Below are 24,152 nucleotides of genomic sequence, written 5' to 3' on the forward strand. Positions count from 1 at the left end.
CAGTGTCAAGGAAGTGGTTTTGCATTTACTGCAAGTAATTTTAGGGACTCATTCTAATTTAAAGTCAAAAAGGGGTAAAGAAATTACATAAAAAGAAAGGTTTAGAGCTTACTTTCTTAAACTATATAGTGAAAAATATTCACAGGTTTAAAAAAAAATCATGATGATGTGACATTCTTGTTTGTTCCTATAAAGATACTCCCTCAGACAATGTAGATTAGGTATTATTAGAGCATCCACTTTACGAACGTGAGATTTCTGAAAGTTAAAGCTTTGGTCCCAACCTCCCCACTGTCATTTGTGATTTTTAATAGAATATTTGCCTCTGAGTTTCTCTATGTAGGATGAGTTGTCCAGTGGAATTTGGGAATGACACTGCATTGACTGTTACACTTTTTAATTCTTTTAAATTTATTTTTAACTGGGGGAAAATTGCTTTACAATGTTGTGTTGGTTTCTGCTGTACAACAACACAAATCAGCCATACTTATACATATATCCCTTCCCTCTTGAGCCTCAACTACTGCAAAAGAACAAGTCTGAAGGATGTGCGTTGCAATGCCCATGTCATTGTAAATTTGGATCCAGGGAGCTGAGGAAGAATAGTTAACTCCGTTGGAGATTTACTCTGCAGATAGAAACAGTTACTATTTAAAACTGAAGCTGGGGTCGAGTTATTTATGACTATGTTCGTGCAGAAGCTGTTAAGTATAGACAATGAAATGCTTGTTTGATTTCCTGAAAACACCTCTGGGAAAACCTAAGAGAATAAATACAGTGTGTGAATTTCAAAGTGACTCAGCTTGAGCCCCAGGCTCCCATCTCCTCTGTGTGTCACAGAAAGAGCTAGAAGAACAGGCCTCCAGGTTGCTCTTGTCTGCTCCTTAGATTTCTCACCTAGACGATGGAAATAGCAATACCTTTCTTGCGATCCTTTTTTTTTATGAAGATAATCAAGGTAAAATGTACAGGATACCTAACAAAGTGCCTGACTCGTGCTAGGCCTTCAAAATATCCTGTGTCTGCAGCTATAGCTGTTCTTTCTTAGACCATCAAATTGGTTATTTATAAACCCGTTGATATGATTTGTTTTGTGGTCATAATCGATGTTTCTAATGCTGTGTTTTAGTTTTGCATTTGCTGTTCAGTTGTGAAGTCGTCTCCGACTCTGCGACCCCACGGACTGCACACACCAGGCTTCCCTCTCCTTCACTATCTCCTGGGGTTTGCTCAACCTCATGTCCACTGTGTAGAAGATGCCATCCAACCGTCTCATCCTCTGTGACCCACTTCTCCTCCTGCCTTCAATCTTTCCTACCATCAGGGTCTTTCCCAGTGAGTTGGCTCTTTGCATCAGGTGGCCCTAGTAGCTTCAGCTTTAGCATCAGTCCTTCCAGTGATTATTCAGGGCTGATTTCTTTTAGGATGGACTGGTTTGATCTCCTTGCTGTCGAAGGGACTCTCAAGAGTCTTCTCCAGCACCACAGTTCGAAAGCGTCAATTCTTAGGTGCTCAGCCTTCTTTATGGTCCAACTCTCCCATCCATACATGACTACTGGAAAAACCAGAGTTTTTGACTATAGTTTTGCATGTGTGGTGCTATGCTAAGTCACTCAGCCATGTCCGACTCTTGGCAACTCCATGGACTGTAGTCCACCAGGCTCCTCTGTCCATGGGATTCTGCAGGCAAGAATACTGGAGTGGGTTGCCATAGGCATTTACAGATCTGATTTTTGACTTCTTGTGTGGGTAATGTTTAAGATCCAGTGAACTTGAATTTTCTTAGAAAAGAAAAAAGGTTTTTTCTGTAACATTAGGGGCCTCGATGAAACAAAGTATACTTTTGCTAATTGAACTTCTGTTGCAATCCACAATGTTTCTATACCTTTGGGTTTTAGAAAAGGATATTAACCTTCTGTGAGTGTGTGCCAGATTGCTTCTGTGTGTCTAACTCTTTGCGACCCCATGGACTGTAGCCTGCCAGGCTCCTCTGTCCATGGGATATTCCAGGCAAGAATACTGGAGTGGATTGCCATTCCCTTCTCCAGGGGATCTTCCCAACCCAGGGTTCCAATTCAAATCTCCTGAGGCTCCTGTATTGCAAACAGATTCTTTACCACTGAGCCACTAGGGAAGCCATTAACCTGTTAGGGCTACCTTAACAAAGTATCACAGACTGGATGGCTTAAACCAGGGGTCCCCAACCTCTGGGCTGTGGACTGGTATCCATCCATGGCCTGTCAGGAACCAGGCTGCAGAGCAGGAGGTGAGTGGCAGGTAAGCAAGCAAAGCCTCATCTGTGTTTACAGCCGCTGGCCATTGCCATTACTGCCTTAGCTCTGCCCCCTGTCAGATCAGCAGCGGCATTAGGGTCTCATAAGAATGCAAACCCTACTGTGAATGGCACATACGAGGGACCTAGGTTGCTTGTTCCTTACGAGAAACATCCCCAAGCCATCTCCCCACCTCGCACCCCACAGGTCTATGGAGGAAATGTCTTCCACAAAATCGGTTTTTGGTGCTGAAAAGGTTGGGGACCTCTGGCTTAAGCTGTAGGAATTAGTTTCTCAGAGTTCTGGAGGTTGGAAGTCCAAGATTAAGCAGCCAGCAGGGTTAGTTTCTCCTGAGGCCTCTCTCCTTGGCGTGCACATGGCTACTTCCTGTGGGTCCTCAGTAGGTGCGCCCCAGGTGTTTCTTCCTCTACTTAGGTGGACCCCAGCCCTGTCTAATTAATAGGCAGACCTAATTTAACCTTTAGTTGTTTAGTTGCTAAGTTGTGTCCGACTCTTTTGTGAACCCCTGGACTCCTTGGGATTTCCCAGGCAAGGAAGTGGGTTGCCACTTCCTTCCCCAGGGAGTCATCCTGACCCAGGGATCTCCTGGGTTGGCAGGCAGATTCTTTACCACCGAGCCACCAGGAAAGCCCACATTTCTTATTTGCTCCTCATTATTTTTCATCACTAATACGTCTGTAATAGGGTGATTTTCAAACTTTTCTTTGACCTTGACCCACAGACAGGAATATATTTGTGTGTTTGTGCATAATTCTAGCAAATATTTTCTAAGTCAATTGTTGCCCTTATAAAGTGGTATGGGGACTTCCTTGGAAGTTCAGTACTTAAGACTTCGCACTTCCAATGCAGGTTCGATTCTGGATTGGGGAACTATTAATAAGATCCCACATGCCTCCAAAAAGTAAAGGGAAACAAATTGGCATGTTTATAAAAATAGCTGTTTTCTCATGGGCCACTTCATAAGCTGAAAAACACACCTGCCACATGTGGTCCAGGCTTTGCCGTGTGATATACGTTCCGCGACTTTCCTTTTCGGCCCTTTGAGGTCATGGGCGTGCAGTCGGCTTGCAGTGGTTTACGGTATTTTTGACTCTCATCATAAGACTTTCCTGCAGAGGAAATTGGAGTTCGGAAAATTTCTCTGCCATTTGGCACCTTTTGTAGGAAGTAGAAGACAGTTGGGTGGGAAAGTTCCAGCATGGTGTTTGTTTTTGCTGGAGAGACACACAGCCGAGTCAGATTAGGACAGGCTGATGGACTTCACCGCCACCTCCCCTGACCTCCACTCAGTGATAGATGTTATGTTCGGGTTTACTTTCTGTCTCAAGGTGTGAGCTTAGTTTTGCTCCTGAGTGATTTTCTGTTGTCATAAGGCTTCTCCTGGAGAGGCAGAAGAAGTTTTTAAAGGGATGGAAGTCTCCTTTTGGGGAGGATGTGGCCTCAAGGCTTAATTCCGTGTGATATACCGTGTTGGGGCTCCGTTGAAATTTTACCCACGCTGTCTGTGGTTGGCAGGTGGGAGGCATGCATGGTCTCTCAGCTAACAGTTGGCCCTGTGAGCTTAGGAGCAGCATCAGTGAAAAGCTGTCTCATGTCATCCCTGAAGACGGACTCAGGAAGATGGGGTGGCGGGCAGAGTGTTTGCTCTCTGTGCACAAAGTAAGATTTTTAGTGTCAAGACCTAGGAAGTACTGGACCAGAGGATGATGAAAGTGTCACTTGAAAATGAAAATGCAGCTTCTTACTGGAGGGACCCCAGGGTACCTCAGATTTCCAGAGTGAGCGCACAGCCTGGTTTGCCTTTCATCAGATACCTGTGACCTTGGAGATAGAGCTGACCCCCTTTCCTCTTGCAGCCTTCGTTTGACATCAGTGAGGCTGTGCCCAGAACAGAAAGATCACAGAGCCAGTCCTGGCCCCCTCTGTTCCTCCTCAGTCCTCCAAGTTGTTTTTCTTTTTTTCCCTGGGGAAGGTGTTGGAGGGGTAAATTAGGAAGTATATGAAAACATATGGCAAAAGATTGAAGACCAATACAGATACTCCTTTTCCCATGTATTCCTTACCCTTTTTTTTTTTTGTTTTTGAGCTTTTTATTTTGTATTGGGGGATGTTGTGACAGTTTCAGGTGGACAACAAAGGGACTTAGCCATACATAAAACACGTAACCACTCTCCCCCAAGCTCCCCTCCCACCTAGGCCGCCACATAACACTGAGCAGAGTTCCCTGTGCTGTACGCAGGCCCTTGCTGGTGACCCGTTTTAAATAAACAGTGTGTGCATGTCCATCCCAAACTTCCTGACTATCCCTCCCCTCATCCCTCCCCCTGTTTTGCTTGTTTGTTTTGTTTTGTTTTTTAAATATTCTGACCAGTTGATTTTTACTATGATGGATAATAAAAGCTAAATAAAGATCTATAAGGGGAAGTATAAATTAGGAGTTTGGGGTTAGTATTTACATACTACTAATATATAAAATAAATAAGCAACAAGGATGTACTGTATAGCACAGGGAACTCAATACTGTGTAATAACCTAGATGGGAAAATAATCTGAAAAAGAATAGATATATAGGTATAACTGATTCACTTAGCTGTACTCCTGAAACTAACACAGTATTATAAATCAAATATACTCTGATTTGAAATAAAAATTAAATAGAAAAAGATCTAGAGAGAGAAAACCTTAAAGTTCTAGGGAAGAGAGGAGAGCCGGCCACCCAAGGAGCCCATGAACGTAAGTTTATCAGCGGCAGTGGCCCTGAGATGATCTCCTGCGATGAACTGTCCCCACAGTTGGACTGTTCATCGCAGATGAACTTAGACACTGTCCCCTCCCCCAAAGCTGTTTGCCAGCCCACGGATTTAGAGGGTGTCCTGGTGAATGATAGCTGCATGGCTGCCAACTGAAGACAATGGACGGACGAGGAGAGTGCAGCCAGTCTTGTAAATGAGACATGTGTCACGGTGTTGAATGTGAGGAGCCAGGCGGACAGTGTGGGTCTTCAGTTCAGGGGGACATTGTTTAGAGGCTTCAAGAGAGTCCTGTTGCAGAGCCTGGAAATATGTGGGCTTTTTTGTTTGTTTGTTTTTTGGAGGTTGAAGTTTTTAAACTTTTGTGTATGAAGAGCTGGGAGTTCTCAGTTGCTGCTAGTGGTAAAGAACCCGCCTGCCGATGCAGGAGACATAAAGAGACATGGGTTCGATCCTTGGGTCAGGAAGATTCCCTGGAGGAGGAAATGGCAACCTGTTATAGTATTCTGGCCTGGAGAATCCCCTGGACAGAGGAGCTTGTCGGGCTACAGTCCATAGGGTTGCAAAGAGACGGACACGACTGAAGCAATTTAGCATGCACAGACGAAGAAGTAGCGTCGTATCTGCCTAAAGTAGGCGTCCTGGGTGACCTAGTCAAGGAAGTTCACTTAATCCAACTTAAGCCAATGTCCTTTGAGTACCAGCAGAAGCACTGGCCCATGTTGAGGTGATATTTCTGGGTCATACCGTGCCAGTTTGAGCAGAGCTGGCCAGAGTGAGACCCCTGGCCAGATTTTCTCTGGTGGCTCCTTAGAGCTGCTGGTGGCCCATGTTGCCTCTCAGCTGCAATGAGGCAAGGAGGTGGAAATGTGTGGCTTGAGGCTGTTGTTTCACAGTGGTCTCACTCTCCCTTAAGAGGAGTAGGGAGCCTGCAGGGCCAGGGGCTTCCTCGTTGGGTAGGAAGTGGAGACATGACCATTCACCCCAACTGGGCTGCTTCTTGGGCTTATGATCCAGAAAGAGCAAGATGGGAGTGGACTCACCGAGAGCTGGATGGGGTCACTGGTGGTGAATGGTGTCTTTCCCCTCCCGCCATGTTCAGATGTGTCCAAGCCCTGCCCCCACCAGTGTGATGGTATTTGGAGGTGGGCCCTTTGGGAGGGCATTCAGTTCAGATGAGGTCATGAGGGTGGGGCCCCATGTTGTGGTTATTGTCCTTAGCAGAAGGATGAGCGTCTGCTTTAGTGGTGACCAGAGGATGTTGTTTGGTGATGCCACGCCTAACATTTGGAGAATATGGGGGAAAAAAACCATTGTGTTTTGGGTGTGTGTGTTGTTTTTTTTTTTTTGGGTGGTGCCGGGGGGAGGCTCACCAAGTAGCAGGTGGGATCTTAGTTCCCCGACCAGGAGTTGAACCCACATCCCCTGCGTTGGAAGCACAGACTATTAACCTCTGGGCCGCCAGGGAAGTCCTTAAATACCACTGTTTCAAGTCTCACTTTTCCTTATGAGGTATTCTCTTAGGTTCTTCTTTGCACTCCTTCCCAAAGTGCACATCAGAACTTGCCGTAGGCATCCCGAACCCACAGGTCCAGGGTGAGCTCTCTTGCAGCTTTGTTGTTTGTTTCTTTTTTTTTCCTTGGCAGTTTTACGCATGGGGAGTTTGTAAGGTCTTCACGAGTGTCCACGTTCTGGGGAGAGGAAGACCATAAATAATAGAAAGGTTGGGTTAGCACAGTGAGTGTCTGGTTTCTGGTTCTGTGGGTCCTTCCACCTCTCAAATTGCCTGGGTTACACTGCACTCTCGTCCTCCAGCCCTTCACCTCTCTGAGGTTAAGGTGTCTCCCGCTTCCCATTTGAACAAACCTGCCCTCCTAGCTGGGGCATCACCTGTTTCCACGCTAGATGTACCAGAGTCACAGGTGCCTCTTCTAGTCTGGGACTGAGCTTGCTTCAAGTCCTGGACTTCATCAGTAGGGGCTGGTGCATTTCCTGGGCCAAGGTGTCCGTTATCCGGTGGGGAGGACTAGGAGCTCCTTTCGGAGAACTAACGCCAACTCAGACGCTGAGCTTTTCGGTGCCCGTGTTGTGGAATGTTTCACTAATAGGCTGGTTGTGTTTTTACTTGTCTTTGAAAGAATTTAACTTACTAGATAACCATTGAATGTCTCTGTGGTTTTGTTCTAACATGTACAATAAAACCTCTTTTTATCTGTGTTCTGAGGGATTTTGTTATAAAACTTAGAGGACAAATGGGTACCTGGAGATGGCCCAGCGGCAGTGAGTGCCCTGGGGCCACGGGCAGAGCCACCTCAAGGCAAATTCTTGTCTCTTTTGAGGGAACCCCGTGCTCACAGGGGGAATTCTGTGAGACCATTAGAATCAGGTCACCCTGGGGCTTGTTTGCTCCGGGGTGGCTGTATAACTATAGACGCTTCGGTCCCTTGAGTGGAGGTGGTCCGAGTTCCCACGTCAGCCAGGCTGGCAGGACTCCTGCAGAGAGGTCCCGGAAGAGCTCGGCGAGTCGGCTGGCCCGTCCGTGTGGCAGGCGGGCCGTGGCCCCGGGTGCAGGGTGCCTTCCGTGTCAGCTGGCTAACTGTGGCGTGAGCAACCGGGATGTTATAATCACATAAATGCAGGACCCCTGTTTGGAAGACAGATTCATATTCTAGACATTGGTTCCAGCTCTTAACCTCTGTGTCCTTTTCTGTTCTTACCCAGGTGCCACGTTAGAGGAGATAGACCAGCACTGGGACTGGCTGGAGCAGAATCTCCTCCACACCTTGTCTGTCTTTGATAATAAAGATGACATTGCCAGTTTTGTCAAAGGGAAGGTGAAGGTAGGTTCCCCCCACCCTACCCTCCGGCTTTCTTAACAATCTGACCTCACTGGGTCTCAGTTGTAGCCTGTGGACTCTTGGTTACAGCATGCAGGATCTAGTTGCTTGACCAGGGGTTGAACCTGGGCCCTTGCGTTGGGAGCGCGGAGTCTGAGCCACTGGACCACCAGGGAAGGCCTGAAGCCAAGTCCGTTGACCTTGATGTTTCTCCCGGTCTCACACCTCTCATCACGGCTGCATAACATTCGAGACACTGCAGCACTTTTTATCATGTTCTTCTCCTTTAACAGTCTCTCTACTATAATTGAACTTCTGGGCTTAATTATTATCGTTGTTTAGTCACTTAGTCGTTTCTGACTCTTGAGACCCCATGGACTGTAGCCCGCGTGGCTCTCTGTCGTGGGATTTCCCAGGTGGGAATACCAGAGTGGGTTGCCATTTCCTCCTCCAGGGGATCTTCCTGACCCTGGGATGGAACCCATATCTCCCGCACTGGCAGGCAGATTTTTTTTTTTTAAACCACCCCGCCACCAGGGAAGCACCAAAACCAAATGAGTTTGAGTTGTCATCAGTCAAAGTTTAAGGAGTCAGTCTGACAAAATCCACTGGAAATGGAAACAGAACAAACCCCTCATTCTTGGGCCTAAGGTTTCCTTATCCTTTACAGAAGTGAAGGTCCTTTTTTATCTCAAGGGGAAAAAAATGTGAAGATTCATGTTTTTGCGCAGCAACAATGTTATTTGTCTCCTGAAATGAGTCACTAGCAACTTCTTTGCTGCTGTGACATCTTGTCCCTCTCTTATTTAGTTGCAGCTGGCACTTTTCTCTTTCTGCAAGTGGATATTTATTCTTAAAACATGTTAATTGAGTGAAATGAAAACCAAATAAGTTTTGAGAAGGGAGAGGAATGTTTGGGGAGGTCTCTCTTACCTGCTGTGAGCTATGTCTTATGTAACCGGTCTCATTGCAGTAAGATGCGTGGTAGCTGGTGCTTTGAAAACCCTCACAGGCAGGGAGGGAATGTTTCTCATTCTGATTTTAACTCTCTTATGAAACAGTTTCACACATTAGCCTGTAATGTAGTTTTCATCCCTTAGGGTAAAACATCCCAGACCATTGATTTTTGTTTCTCTCTCTCTCTCTCTCAAAAGTTTGTCTTTCCAGTATCCTAAGTGTTTTGGCTTTTAGTGAAGGGTCTCAGAGTGAATTCTTAATTTTATTTTTTGGAAAAGATTTATTTGTTTCTTTTCGGCAGTGCTGGGTCTTCGTTACTGCTTTCAGCCCTTCTCCAGCTGCGGTGAGCAGGGGCTGCCCTCTCACTGTTTCGAGGGCTTCTTGTTGTGGAGCACGAGCTCTAGAGCGCCCAGGTCTCAGTGGCCGCAGCAACGCGGGCTCTGTAGCTGTGGCTCCCGGGTGCGCGAGTGCAGGCTCAGCAGTTATGGTGCGTGGACTCGGTCGCTCCGAGGCCTGTAGGCCCTTCTGGGGGCCAGGGGTGGAGCCTGTGTCCCCTGCACTGCCAGGCGGATTTTTAACCCCTGGACCACTAGGGAAGCCCTAAATCCTTAATTTCGAAAGAGCCAAGAGGAGCATTGTTTTCCTTTGGGGACAGGATGATTATGGGGTCAGGTGGAAGACCAGTCGTCTGAGTCTAGGAGGAGCGACAGTGTTGGCTGGTGTCTCCTGCGGTTGCCTCTGGCCCGTGGGGTTAGCAGATGGGTGCAGGTCCCAGTGGGCCTTTCCCAGCTCACGTGTTACCGCTACAGAGAGGTCCAGCGTGGCTCCCCGGGTCAGGCTGCACTGACAGGAGTTCCCGTTTCACAGTTATCTCACATTTGCCTGCTTTCCTCGGTCTCACCTTCGTGCTAGTGGTTCTTTGATTTAGGTGCCTCTCCTCTTAATCGGGAGGAAGGAAGTGCATCTCTGCTGCAGTGACTTCTGGAAAGTCAGAAGTAGGGGAGGGAAAAACTTCTGCTCTGACCTCTTATGCTCTGTGCTGTGGGCCTGGAAATTAAACCAACAGAAGACAGCCTAATGAGAAAAGCAGTTTATCAGCTTGGGCAGTGCACATAGGGTAGGAAAACTCCACCGTGCATAGCTCTGTGGGATGGTTAGGGCTTGGGCTTGTGCAGAATCACAATGAAGAATAGCACACTTACAGAGAAGCGACGAGTCAAAGGAACAAGGCGTGTGAGCTTTTAGGGTGGTGAGCTGCCGGACGCTGGATCCCAGAGGGAGACCAGCCACTCCAGTTGGGTTTGCGCTGTAGGCTCCTCCTGTCTGGAGCCTCTCGTGCTGGTCAGAGTCCAGAGTTGTCTCTGATGAGTCAGAGCCGAAGAGCTGTCTTCCTCTTTCTGGCACAGGATGGGGAGACACCTTTACAAATGGAGATTTGTATCCTGTTTTTAGGTAAATAGTAGGGAAGGGCAGAGAACTTTTTTTTTTTTTTTTGACATCTGCTATTTCTCAAATGTCTTTAGTTCAAAATAATTCTTAAGCCCCAGTGACATATTTGGGGAAGGGGCATATACTGATCCCTTGGGGCTTCCCAGGCGGCTTAGTGGTAAAGAATCCGCCTACAATGCAGGTGACGTGGGTTTGATCTCTGGGTTGTGAAGGTCTCCTGGAGAAGGAAATGGCTACCCTCTCCAGTATTCTTCCCTGGGAAGTCCTATGGACAGAGGAGCCTAGTGAGCTGCAGTCCATGGGGTCACAAAGAGTCAGACATGACTGAGCACACACGCATAAACAGACACACGCACAGATACACAAAGATACACAGACCACACACACATACATGCACACACAGACACACACACAGATATACAGAGACACACACACATGCATGTACACACAGACACACAGATATACAGAGAGACACACACACAGATATACACACACACATACATGCACACACAGACACACAGATATACAGACACACACACACACGCATGTACACACAGACACACATACACGTGCGTGTGCACACACACAGACACACATGCACACATGTACATGCATGTACACACACATACATGCACACACAGACACACACACAGATATACAGAGAGAGACACACACATGCATGTACACACAGACACACATACACGTGCGTGTGCACACACACAGACACACATGCACACATGTACATGCATGTACACATATACATGCACACACAGACACACACACAGATATACAGAGAGACACACACATGCATGTACACACAGACACACATACACGTGCGTGTGCACACACACATGCACACATGTACATGCATGTACACACACATACATGCACACACAGACACACACACAGATATACAGAGAGACACACACATGCATGTACACACAGACACACATACACGTGCGTGTGCACACACAGACACACATGCACACATGTACATGCATGTACACAGAGAGACACACACATATACACGCATACACACACACACACACACACACACACTCTGATCCCTTATACTTCACAGCAGACGTGCCTTTTAAGTCCCGGGAGGCTGCTGGCCTGGAGTGGGTGCTGACACTGAGGGGACTGGCTGGTCAGAGGTCAGCTGTGTCTTTGGGGCCACCACGTGGCGTTGGGTCTTCGTCTGTCCTGGGAGATTGAAAGGATCTGGGTGTTGGGGCTTTCCTACCTGTATCCTGACCATTCGACTTGCTCTATGGAACTTTAAAGGAAGCCTCTGCGTTGGGCTGACTCAGCCATCAGGGAGGCCAGGGCCTGCCTGGCTGCCCTTGTGACCGTGTCTGCCTGCTGTAGAGGCCTCTTAGAAATCCCCTTCAGATCTCATGGTGCACAGCGTTTATTACATATTAGGTAACTTTGAGAAACTACCTCTCGGGACTTCCCTGCTGGTCTAGTGGTTAAGATTCTGCCTTCCAATGCAGTGGGTATGGGTTTGATACCTAGTAGGGGGGCTACGATCCCATGTGCCTCTCTGCCAAAAAACACCAGAACATAGAACTGAAACAATATTGTAACAGATTCAGTAAACACTCCAAAAATGACCCTTAGCAGAAAGATCTTTAAAACATAAAATACCCCTCTTAGTTATAACTTTTATAATGTCTTGTGAAATAAAATTTGGAAAAGAAAGAAAAACCTCATGAGAGAAATGAAAATCCCTTAAAGTTCTTTACCAGCCTTCAGACTTATTTTTTAAGAAACTGTAACTTACATTTTTATTTTAATGGTAATATGCAGGATATTTTCTAAAATTGCTCATGCGGTGTAGATGTGGGTAGCAGTCCCCTGGTGGCTCAAAAGGTAAAAAATCCACCTGCAACGCAGGAGATCCATGCAGGAGATTCGGGTCTGATCCCTGGGTCAGGAAGATCCCCCTGGAGGAGGCCATGGCAAGCCACTCCAGTATTCTTGCCTGAAGAACCCTGTGGACAGAGGAGCCTGGCGGGCTACAATCCATGGGGTCGCAAAGAGTCAAACACAACTGAAGTGACTTAGCACACACGCATAGTGGATTTATAATGTGTTAATTTCTGCTATACTACAAAGCGATTCAGTTATATATACACATTCTTTTAAAAAAAAATAGCCTTTTCGTTTATGTTTGATCACAGGACATTGAATACAATTCCCTGTGCTCTACAGTAGGACCTTGTTGTTTATCCATCATATATATAATAGTGTGCACCTGCTAATCCCAAACCATCCCAATCCATCCCTCCCCCCGTTCCCCTTGGTAACCACAGGTCTGTTCCCTGTGTCCATGAGTCTGTTTCATAGAGATGTTCTCTTGTATAAAAGGACTAACTTTTAAACCCTGGTGTGGATGATGCTTCAGAGTTGATGCATTGAGTCCATACCCGCCGAGACCATCATTTGACCTCCTATCTCTGGAGGGAGGAGCAGAGGGGGATTATAAGGTAGTAACCCATTTGAGAACTGGGGCTTAGAAGTTGGAGATTCACCCAAAGCCTCTGCTGGTGAGCAGCCAAGAGAGAGACTGGTCTGAGAATTCCCCCAGCTTGCTTCCTCCTCCCCGGGCATGTTTCTGGAGGGTGGACCGGATCCTCACCCATCCTAAGGGTCTGTCTGAGTGGGGCTGGCTCCCCGGGTGCCCGTGCTCAACTGTTCTTGCCCTTTTCCTGACCTGGGGACCCTTCTCTCTCTGTGTGTCAGGCTCTGATCGCCGAGGAGACGAGCAGCAGGCTGGCCGAGCAGGAGGAGGAGCCTGAGAAGTTCCGCGAGGCCTTGGTGAAGTTCGAGGCCAGGTTCAACTTCCCGGAGGCCGAGAAGCTGATCACGTATTACTCATGCTGCTGCTGGAAGGGCCGGGTGCCCCGCCAAGGCTGGCTGTACCTGAGCATCAACCACCTCTGCTTCTATTCCTTCTTCTTGGGCAAGGAGCGTAAGTGAGGGCAAGTGGGTCCCTCCCGGATGGAGCTGGCTCTTGGGATGCTCAGCGCTGGTCCCGAGACCAGTCATTGCGTGAAGGGTTAGTTGGCAAAAGATTTAAATAAGTGGTCGAGACGTAACAGGTGGCATGTGGTTAATTTCCAAAAGCCCCGTGCAGACAGTCATACTGTATTATATATATGAGTACCACTAAGGGGGTTTGATTTTATTTCTTTAATTTTTATTGGAGTATAGTTAATTTACCATGTTGTGTTAGTTTTTATTCTACAGCAAAGTGAATCAGTTATACATATATACTTTGCTGTTTAGTTGATGTTGTGTCCAACTCTTTGTGACCCCATGGACTGCAGCACGCCAGGCTTCCCTGTCCTTCACTATCTCGCAGAGTTTGCTCAGACTCATGTCCATTGTGTAGATGATGCCATCCAGCCATTCCATCCTCTTTCACCTCCTTCTCCTCCTGCCTTCAGTCTTTCCCACCATCAGGGTCTTTTCCAGTGAGTCAGCTCTTTGCATCAGGTGGCCAAAGTATTGGAGCTTTAGCAGCAGTGCTTCCAATGAATATTCCAGGTTGATTTCTTTTAGGATTTACTGGTTTGATCTCCTTGCTGTTGAAGGGACTCTCAAGAGTCTTCTCCAGCACCAAAATTCAAAGCATCAATTCTTAGGTTCTCAGCCTTCTTTATGGTCCAACTCTCACATCCATACATGACTACTGGAAAAACCACAGCTTTGACTATATGGACCTTTGTCAGCGAAGTGATGTCTCTGCTTTTTAATACACTGTCTAGGTTTGTCATAGGTTTTCTTCCAAGGAGCGAGCATCTTTAATTTCATGGCTGCAGTTAACATCTGCAGTGATTTCAGAGCCCAACAAAAGAAAATCTGCCACTGTTTCCATTGTTTCCCCATCTACGTGCCATGAAGTGATGGGACCAGATGCCATGATCTTAGTTTTTTGAATGTTGAGTTTTAAGCCAGCATTTTCACTCTCCTCTTTTACCTTCCTCAAGAGGATGTTTAGTTCCTCTTTGCTTTCTGCTATTAGGATGTTATCATCTGCATATCTAAGGTTGTCTGAGGAAATTTCTGAAATACATATACATATATCCATTCTTTTTTATTTTTTAAATGTTTATGTCTTTGGCTGCTCTGAGATATTTTAGTTGTGACATGCAAACTCTCAGTTGTGGCACGTGGGATCTCGTTCCCTGACCAGGGACTGAACTGCCGGCCCTGCCTTGGGAGCACAGATCCTTAGCCGCCGGACCACTAGGAAGTCCCTATCCACTCCTTTTTCAGATCCTTCCCTGTATGGGCCATTTCAGAGAATTGAGTTCCCCTATGCTATACAGTAAGTCCTTATTAGTTATCTATTTTATACATGAAAGTGAAGTCGCTCAGTTGTGGCCAACTCTTTGTGACCCCCAGGACTGTAGCCCACCAGGCTCCTCCATCCATGGGATTTTCCAGGGAAGAATACTGGAGTGGGTTGCCATTTCCTGCTCCAGGAGATCTTTCCAACCCAGAGACTGAACCTGGGTCTCCCGCATTGTAAGCAGATGCTTTACCGTCTTGTATATGTCAGTTGCAATCTACAGAGGTTTGATTTTATGAGAATTCATGTCTTCTCCTGCCTCAAGGAGCCTTTCTTTGTAGCTCCCTTCATGCACCTTCTGAAGAGTTTTTGCTGCTTTGAAAACAGTGTTGTAACTGAGGGCACAGGAGTTCTAAAGGAATAGAACAAGCTGTACTTCTGAATCCAGGGGGCCATTTAAAGAATTCCGAGGTGTGAGCGTAGCAGGTATTTGTAGAAGGGGATTCCTCACCCTGGAGCCCCTGAGATCCAGGCTAGAGTTCACTTCTTGCACATTTTTCTACCCACAGTCATCGTCCTGGGCAACAGGATTCCGAGGTAAGGAAGGGAGGCCACAGGGTCAATGGTATATTGAAATGTTCAAAGTCATGACCACTGAAACTTCTTCTGGAACAAGTTGTCTCAAGTGCCCATGCAGGGTGGTGTGTATGCTGTGTTGATATTTATATAATGTATGTGTTTTTCTTTCCTGCGTTTGTTTTTATTTCACGTGGAGCCAGTAGGCAGGGCTCCTCCTGTACTCTGCTGTGGCCAGCGTCCTGCACGTGGTCACCCCTGGCCTTTCCTGTGCTGCCCCCCTGGGCTCTGATACCCAGTACACGCCCCCTGTGTGCACAGCCTTCCCCACCCTTGGAATCAGCTCCCACCTAACCCTTGCCATTCTGGGTTTTCTGGTTTCTGAAATTTTTCTCAAAACTTAACACCTTCTCTCTCCTTGCCTTCCCCATTCTTAGGCCTGTTTGGGAACTCTTGTTCATCCTTCAAAATTCAGTTCAGATTTTCTCATCTCTCGGAAGCCTTCGCTGCTCCCCTTGTAACTTGTCCTGCACTCGTCTCTCCGTTCTGGGTCCTGTCAAGTCAGTGGTCTGATTTTTCCTACTTGAATGAGCTTCTTAAGTGCAGGGCTCTTCCCAAGGTGGTTGCTTAATGAGAGAAAGCCGCAAGTGTAGATGGGGTGTGTGTGCGTGAAAAAAGACTATATAAAAGCAAATGTAAGGGTCTTAAGAAGTTTATTCTCAGGTCTGATGTAGAAATGTGGCCTTTTAAATGATCAAAGCACTGAAAACAGTATCGCGATATTGTTGTTGTTCTGTTGCCCAGGTGTGTCTGACTCTTTGAGACCACGTGGACTGCAGCACACCAGGTCTCTCTGACCCTCACCATCTCCCAAAGTTTGCCAGAGCTCATGTCCATTGCGTCGGTGATGCCATCCAGCCATCTCATCCTCTGATGCCCTCTTCTCCTGTCTTCAGTCTTTCCCAGCATGAGGGACTTCTCCAGTGAAACAGCTTTTCCAATGAAAAGCTCAGCTGTTTTTATCAGATGACCAAAATACTGGAGTTTCAACTTCAGCATCAGTGGTTTGGCTGGTTTGATCTCCTTGCTGCCCAAGGGACTCTCAAGAGTCTTCTCCAGCACCATAGTTTGAAGGCATCAATTCTTTGGTGCTCTGCCTTCTTTACGGTCCAGCTCTCACAACCAAACGTGATGACTGGGAAGACCATAACCTTGACTGTATGGACCTTTGTCGGCAGAGGAATATCCAACTATCTAGGTTGGTCATCGCTTTCCTGCCAAGAAGCAAGTGTCTTCTGATTTCATGGCTGCAGTCACCATCTGCAGTGATTTTAGAGCCCAAGAAGAGGAAACCGGTCACTACTTCCGCCTCTCCTTCTCTGTTTGCCATGAAGTGATGGAGCCGGATGCCATGCTCTTCGATTTTTAATATTTTGTTTTAAGCAGGCTCTTTCACTCTCCTCCTTCACCCTCTTCAAGAGGCTCTTTAGTTCCTCTTCACTTTCTGCCATTAGAGTGGTATCATCTTCATGTTTGAGGAGGTTGATGTTTCTCCCACCTATTTTGATTCTGGCTTGTAACTCATCCAGCCTGACATTTCCCATGATATGCTCAGCGTATAGGTTAAACAAACAGGGTGACGGCAGACAGCCCTGTCATACTCCTTTCTCCATCTTGAAACAATCAGTTGTTCCATACAGGCTTCTAACTGTTGCTTCGTAACCCACATACAGGTTTCTCAGGAGACAGATAAGATGGTCTGGTATTCCCATCTCTTTAAGAGCTTTCCATGGTTTATTATGATCCACACAGTCAAAGGCCTTGGTGTAGTCAATGAAACAGAGGTAGATGGTTTTCGGAATTCCTTAGCTTTCTCTGTGATCCATTGAATGTTGGCAGTTTGATCTCTGTTTCCTCTTCCTTTTCTAAATTCAGCTTGACCATCTGGAAGATCTTGGTTCACATAATGCTGAAGCCTAGCACGCAGGATTTCAAGCATGACCTTACTAGCATGGGAGATAAGTGCAGTTGTCTGATGGTTAGCACACTCTTTAGTACTACCCTTCTTTGGACTTGGAATGAGGATTGACCTTTTCCAGTCCTGTGGCCACTGCTGGGTCTTCCAGATATGCTGACATATTGAGTGCAACACCTTGAGGTCATCATCTTTTAGGGGTTTGGATAGTTCTACTGGAATCCCATCACATCCACTAGCTTTAGTAACAGCTTTGCTTCCTAAGGCCCACTTGACTTCACTTTCCAGAATGGCTTGCTCTGGGTGGCTGCCCAAACCATCTTAGTCATCTGGTTCATCTGGATCTTTTTGCTACAGTTCTTCTGTGTATTCTTTCCATCTTTTCTGGAACTCTTCAGCATCTACTGGGGTCTCTACCATTTATTTCCTTTTTTGGGCCCATCTTTGGGCAAAATGTTCCCTTGATATCTCCAGTTTTCCTGAAGAGATCTCTAGTCTTTCCCCTTCTGTTTTCCTCTAGTTTTATGTACTGTTCCTTGAAGAAGACCTTCTTGTCTCTCCATGCTGTTCTTTGGAAATTTGCATTTAGTTGGATACACCTTTCCCTCTCTCCCTTGCTTTTTGCTTCTCTTCTTTCTTTAGCCATTTGTAAGGCCTCCTCAGATAACCACTTTGCCTTCTTGCTTTTCTTTTTCTTTGGGATGGTTTTGTTCACTGCTTCCTGTACAGTAAGGGAGCTCCATCCATAGTTCTTCAGGCACACTGTTTACAAGACCTAATCTCTTGAATCCATTCGTTGCCTCCACTGCATATTCATAGGAGATTTGATTTAAGATGTACCTGGCTGACCTAAAGATCTTCCCCACTTTCTTTAGCTTAAGACTGAATTTTGCTATGAGATGCTGATGATCTGAGCCACAGCGGCTCCAGCTCTTATTTTTGCTGACTGTATACAGCTTCTCCATCCTCAGCTACAAAGAATGTGATCAATGTGATTTCAGTATTGGCCATTTGGTGACGTCCGTGTATAAAGTCGTCTTCTGTATTGTTGAAAAAGGATATCTGCTATGACCAATGCATTCTCTTAGCAGAATTCAGTCAGCCTTTGCCCCGCTTCATCTTGCTCTCCAAGGCTTGTAACGTGCCTGTTACTCCAGATATCTCTTTGACTTTTGCTTTCCAATCCCCAGGGATGAATAGAACATCTTTTTGTGATGTTAGTTCTAGGAGATTTTCTAGGTCTTCATCGAACTGATCAACTTCAGCTTCTTCAGCCACTTATTGCAAGATAAATGGAAAGAAATGAAAATAGTTCCTTGTCCCCTTTTTTAATTTGAAAAAGAGAATGAATTATTTTCTGGCAGTTATCAGTCATCATCACTAAACCTGATTTTGTTAAGTCAGTGAAACTTGGAAAAAAGAAATGGTTCCTAACGTTTGATAACACTGATCATTTTAAGTTGTTATGTATGTCCCTCCCCGTTTGTTCCACATCAGCCATGAAGCCTGGCAACCACGGCGCAGGAGACATTTCTGAGAACAGGGAGCTTGTGCACTGCGCTGTTAGCACTGTATTACTTTAAGGAGAGTTCCATGGAAAGCGCCTGTACTCTGTTTTCTAAGATTTGGACAACTGTCACTTGACGCAGTCTAAATGTTGGACCGCTTCCTCCAAACCAGATCACGAGTCCTCTTTTGCCCTCCCATTTTTTTCATAGCTTAGGTCATGAATGCAGCTATTGAAGCCAGAATTTATGTGGATCAAGAAACGTCTGCATATTTTGCAAATATTTCAGTTTAATTATTTGGGGGAAAGTTTCCCTGTTATTAACTCAATATGTCAGAACGACGTTCCGTGTACGTGTGCAGTAGCCAGCAGCTTGGTTTAAATCTTGAAGAAAATGATTAGAACATGAGTTGGGTTCTAACAAAGCAGCTGCCAAGCAGTTCTGCGCTTCCTCTTTCCTGCTCTGGCTTAAAAAGTGTTTGCATTTCCGCTGCAGGAAAAGCTTTGCACCGATGCATTCAAATTTGGGTTACATTTGAGGGTAAAATCTGTGTTTGCTGTTTTTCTCTTCTAGTTAAACTTGTCGTCCCTTGGGTTGACGTCCAGAGGTTGGAGAGGACATCCAATGTCTTTCTAACGGATACAATCCGCATCACCACCCAGAACAAGGAGCGGGACTTCTCCATGTTTCTGAACCTGGACGAGGTGTTCAAGATCATGGAGCAGCTGGCCGACGTGACTCTCCGGAGGCTGCTGGACAATGAGGGCTTCGACCTGGACCCGGGTCTGCAGGAACCCAGCCAGATCACCAAGAGGTAGAAGCCTGCGTCCCAGGGTGCCCCTCACCCCTCGGGCTTAAGGCCCATGCACCACCGCCCTGGACATGTGCTTTGTCAGCTTCATTGCGTTAGACTGAAATTTCCCTCGTGACATAATCCACGTTTTTCCCGTGTGATTGGCAGTGATGGTTTTTCATTTCCTTTCTGCAGTAGGTTTTGATTCCTGGATCTAGTTTCTCCTTCCTTTCAGATATTATTTCAAAATGGATTTTCATAAAAAAATACTTCCAGGAAACTCCCTGGTGGTACCATAGCTAAGACTCCTAGCTTTCACTGCTGTGATCCTGGGTTTGAGCTCTGATTGGGGAACTAAGCTGCAAGCCATGTGGCACAGCAAAAAAAAAAAAAAAAAAAAATTCCAGGAAATGCAATACAGGTAACTAACTTCATGATAGAATTCTGTTCAGCCTGGAACTGTTAGTACACATTAAAAAATATTTTGGTTTTTTTTTCCTATTACATTATAGAAGACTGTTTCAGAACCGCTGGATGTTTTGGGTACCAATTTGTCTTAAGAAAGTTGATCCCCCTCATGGATCACAGTCTTGTCGTGGTGAAGGCACTTGCATAGGTCAGTGAGGGTACGGAGCGTTGATGTGCAGGGCCATCCAAGATAGGCAGGTCACTGGGGAGAGTGCTGACAAAACGTGGTCCACCAGCAGAGGGAATGGCCAACCACTCCAGTATTCTTGCTGTGAGAACCCCATGAACAGTATGAAAAGAAAGGTGCCTTCCTAAGAGTGTGATTGACATTCTTTGTTATTTGTTGGCTCCCAATTGATACTAGACATGAGGCCTTCTGAGGTAGTTGCCACTGTAAAGAAGTTTGACTTTATTATTCAAGACTGAAACCGTGATGTTTGAGCTTGATTCTGATTTCTGCCTTCATGGTTCTAACTGGGTAACTGTTGAGCTGATGCCTTTGTAAGCGTTCACGTTTGTGATCCTTTGAAAAGCAAGTTTCCCAGAAAGCGCTGCCCTGCCTGGATGTTTTTGATGTAGTTACAGAATCACCACTGCTTTCTGAATACTGCTTGTCATTAGAAAGGTTTTTATTTCGGTAAAATACACATCACGTAGCTTCCCAGCTGGTGCTAGTAGTAATGTAGAAAACCCAACAGATACAAGTTTGATCCCTGGGTTGGGAAGATCCCCTGGAGGAGGAAATGGCAGCCCACTCTAATATTCTTGCCTGGAGAATTCCATGGACAGAGGAGCCTGGCGGGCTACAGTCCATGGGGTCACAAAGAGTCAGACATGACTGAACACACACATCATTTTAGTTCTTGACACATAATACAAATTTTGTCATCTTAACCATTTTTATTTTATTTTTTGAAGCTTTTTTGAAAATAAATGAGAGTCTTTAAATTCTACTATGCTTTACAGTTTTTAAAAGCTTCACACACATGATTTTTTAATTTTAATTTTTTATGTTTTGGCCACACTGTAAGGATCTTAGCTCCCCGACCAGGGATCAAACCCACACCCCATGCATTGGAAAGAAAGTGAAGTTGCTCAGTCGTGTCCGACTCTTTGCGACCCTGTAGACTGTAGCCTACCAGGCTCCTCTATCCATGGGATTCTCCAGGCAAGAGTACTGGAGTGGGTTGCCATTTCTTTCTTCAGAGGATCTTCCCAGCCCAGGGATCGAACCCGGGTCTCCCGCATTGGAGGCAGACGCTTTAACCTCTGAGCCACCAGGGAAGCCCATGCTTTGGAAGCCTGGAGTCTTTTTAAAAATTTTTTTATTGTTAATTGGAAGATAATTGCGTTACAGTGTTGTTGGTTTCTGCCATTCCGTAATGTGAATCAGCCGTGAGTATACGTGTATCGCCTCCCTCTGGAGCCTCCTCCCACCCCCTTGGCTGTCGCGCAGCAGTGGCTGAGCTCCCGGGCTGTACAGCGACTCCCCACGAGCTCTCTTCTTGCGCATGGTAGCGTGTATGCATCAATGCCACTCTCTCAGGTCGTCCCATGCGCCCCCACCCCTGTGTGTTTACAAATCTGTTCTCTACGTCTGCGTCTCTATCCCTGCCCTGCAAACAGGTCCATCAGTACCTGTTTTCTAAATTCCATATATATGTGTTAATATAGGATATTTGTTTTTCTCTTTCTAACTGACTTCACTCTGTATAACAAGCTCTAGGTTCACCTGCCTCACGAGAACTGACTCAAATGTGTTCCTTTTTATACTGAGCAATATTCCATTGTATACATGCACCACAGCTTCTTTATACATTGGTCTGTCGACGGACATCTAGGCAGGGAAGCATGGAGTCTTAACTGCCGAAAACCAGAGAAGTCCCCAGTGTGATTTTATATTATCCCACAATAATCGTTTTTTAAATCCCTTACTCCTGTGTTGTCTCTCCCTCTCTCCTCTCTCCGCTCGTAACCACTAGTGTGTTCCCTATGAGTCTGCTTTTTCTGTTTTATTCACTAGTTATATTTTAGATTCTGCATATAAATGGTATCATACGGGATTTGCCTTTCTCTGTCTGGCTTACTTCACTTAGCATAATGCCCTCCAAGTCCATCCCACCCATGTTGCTAAATGGGAAAATGTCACTGTTTTTAGATGGCTGAGCAATATTCCATTGTATACACACCGCATCTTTATCTGTCCATCTGCAGGTGGACACCTAGGCTGTTTCCGTATCTTGGAAATTGTAAATAGCCCTGCTGTGAACATTGGAGAACACGTATCTTTTCAAATTACTGCTTCTGTTTTTAGGAGTGTGCATACCCAGGAGTGGAGCTGTTGTTCAGTCACTAGGTCATTTCCGACTCTTTGTGACCCCATGCCAGGCTTCCCTGTCCCTCACTGTCTCCTGGAGTTTGCTCAAGTTCATGTCCATTGAGTTGGTGATGCCATCCAACCATCTCATCCTCTGTCGCCCCCTTCTCTTCCTGCCCTCAATCTTTCCCAGCATCAGGGTCTTTTCCAGTGAGTCAGCTCTTCACATCCAGTGGCTAAAGCACTGGAGCTTCAGCTTCAGCTTCAATCCTTCCGATGAATATTCAAAGTTCATTTCCTTTAGGATTGACCAGTTTGATCTCCTTGCTGTACAAAGGACTCACAAGGGTCTTCTCCGGCACCACAATTCGAAAGCATCCGTTCTTTGATGCTCAGCCTTCTTTATGATCCACCTCTCACACCCATACATGACTACTGGAAAAACCACAGCTTTGACCTTTGCTGGCAAAGTGCTGTCTCTGCTTTTTAATATGCTGTCTAGGTTTGTCATAACTTTTCTTCCAAGAAGAAAATGTCTTCATTTCATGGCTGTGGTCATCATCCTCAGTGATTTTGGAGCTCAAGAAAATAAAGTCTGTCCCTTTTCTATTTTTTCCCCCCATCTATTTGCCATGAAGTGATGGGACCAGATGCTGTGATCTTAGTGGAATTACTTGGTCATATGATCTTTTAGTTTTCTGGGGAACTTCCATACTTTTCCCCATAGTGTCTGGACCAGTTTCCATTCCCACCAACAGTGTAAAGCTTTCCCCTTTTTTCACATCCTCACCAACAATTATTATTATTTGTGTTCTTTTTGATGACGACTCTTCTGACGTATGCCCAGTGGTATCACATTGTAGTTTTGATTTGCATTTCCCTAATCATTAGTGATCATCTTAATCATTTGTAAGCCTATGGTTCAGTGGTATTATTAATAAGTACATTCATGTTGCTGTGTGATTATCACCACCATTCATCTTTTGAGATGTCAGCTTTCAAAACTGAACTCTGTCCACGTTAAACACTGACTCCCCACCCATCCCCAAGTCCCTGGCACCCACCCTTTACTTTCTATCTCTGTGATCTGCCTCCTCTAGTGAAAGCCTAAAGAATTTGTTTGTGGTGTGTGGGGGTGGGGTGTGTGTGTGTGGTGTGTGGGTGTGTGTGACTGTCTTACTTGACTTTGTCTAATGTCCTCAAGGTTCATCCACCCTGTAGATTGTCAGAATCTGCTTCCTTTTTAAGACTGAATAACAACACTCCGTTGAACCAATATACTGCGTTTTGCTTGCTCAGTGGATACCGAGTTCCTTCTCCCTTTGGCTGTTCTGAGTAACGTTGCTGTGAATATGGGTGTGCAAATACCTCTTCAAGACTCTGCTTTCAGTTCTTTTTGGACACATGCCCACCAGTAGAATTATTGGATCATATTGTAATTCTAGTTTAATTTTTTTAGGAGCCACTCCTCATTAAAACTTTTTTAAAAACATTCATCGATTTTTAACACTGCTGTTATTCCTTAAGGGCTTCCCTGATGCCTCAGTGGTAAAGATTCTGCCTGCCAATGTAGGAGACGCAGGTTTGATCCCTGGGTCAGGAAGATCCCCATGAGAAGGGAATGGCTATCCACTCCAGTATTCTGCCTGGAGAATTCATGGACAGAGGAGCCTGGCTGGCTATAGTGTTTACTGTCTTCTCTGAACATTGAGGGCATTTAGGGGAATGTGTGTCTTTTTAATTAGTGGTGTCTAAATGGCAGGCAGTGTCTCTGAGTTTCCATGTGTTCAGAAAGGATTCAAAGACCCTTCCTGCCATGTGTATGTTGTAAATTGATCGCTTTTGAAAACAAAAGTGGAGTTTTGGGTAAAGTCCCACTGAATTTCACTTGGTGTTGTGTCATTTCTGATGATCTGAGAGTT

The 24,152-nt window shown here is 45.8% G+C and overlaps 1 protein-coding gene and 1 non-coding gene across 3 annotated transcripts in view; one reads left to right on the plus strand and one right to left on the minus strand.

Moving 5' to 3' along the window:
- Positions 1 to 24,152, plus strand: part of TBC1D8 (TBC1 domain family member 8) — a 137,997-nt gene that overhangs the window by 70,354 nt on the left and 43,491 nt on the right. For both annotated transcript variants that reach the window (XM_069583818.1, XM_069583820.1), the window contains exons 3-5: positions 7,766 to 7,884; positions 13,039 to 13,267; positions 19,226 to 19,466. In XM_069583818.1, the coding sequence (XP_069439919.1) occupies positions 7,766 to 7,884; positions 13,039 to 13,267; positions 19,226 to 19,466 (589 nt within the window). The remainder of the gene's footprint in view (positions 1 to 7,765; positions 7,885 to 13,038; positions 13,268 to 19,225; positions 19,467 to 24,152) is intronic.
- On the minus strand, positions 21,126 to 21,197 carry TRNAW-CCA (transfer RNA tryptophan (anticodon CCA)). The gene has a single exon. It is a non-coding gene; the product is annotated as a tRNA-Trp (tRNA).

Source organism: Ovis canadensis, chromosome 3 (genome assembly GCF_042477335.2).
Source record: "Ovis canadensis isolate MfBH-ARS-UI-01 breed Bighorn chromosome 3, ARS-UI_OviCan_v2, whole genome shotgun sequence".
NCBI lineage: Eukaryota > Metazoa > Chordata > Mammalia > Artiodactyla > Bovidae > Ovis > Ovis canadensis.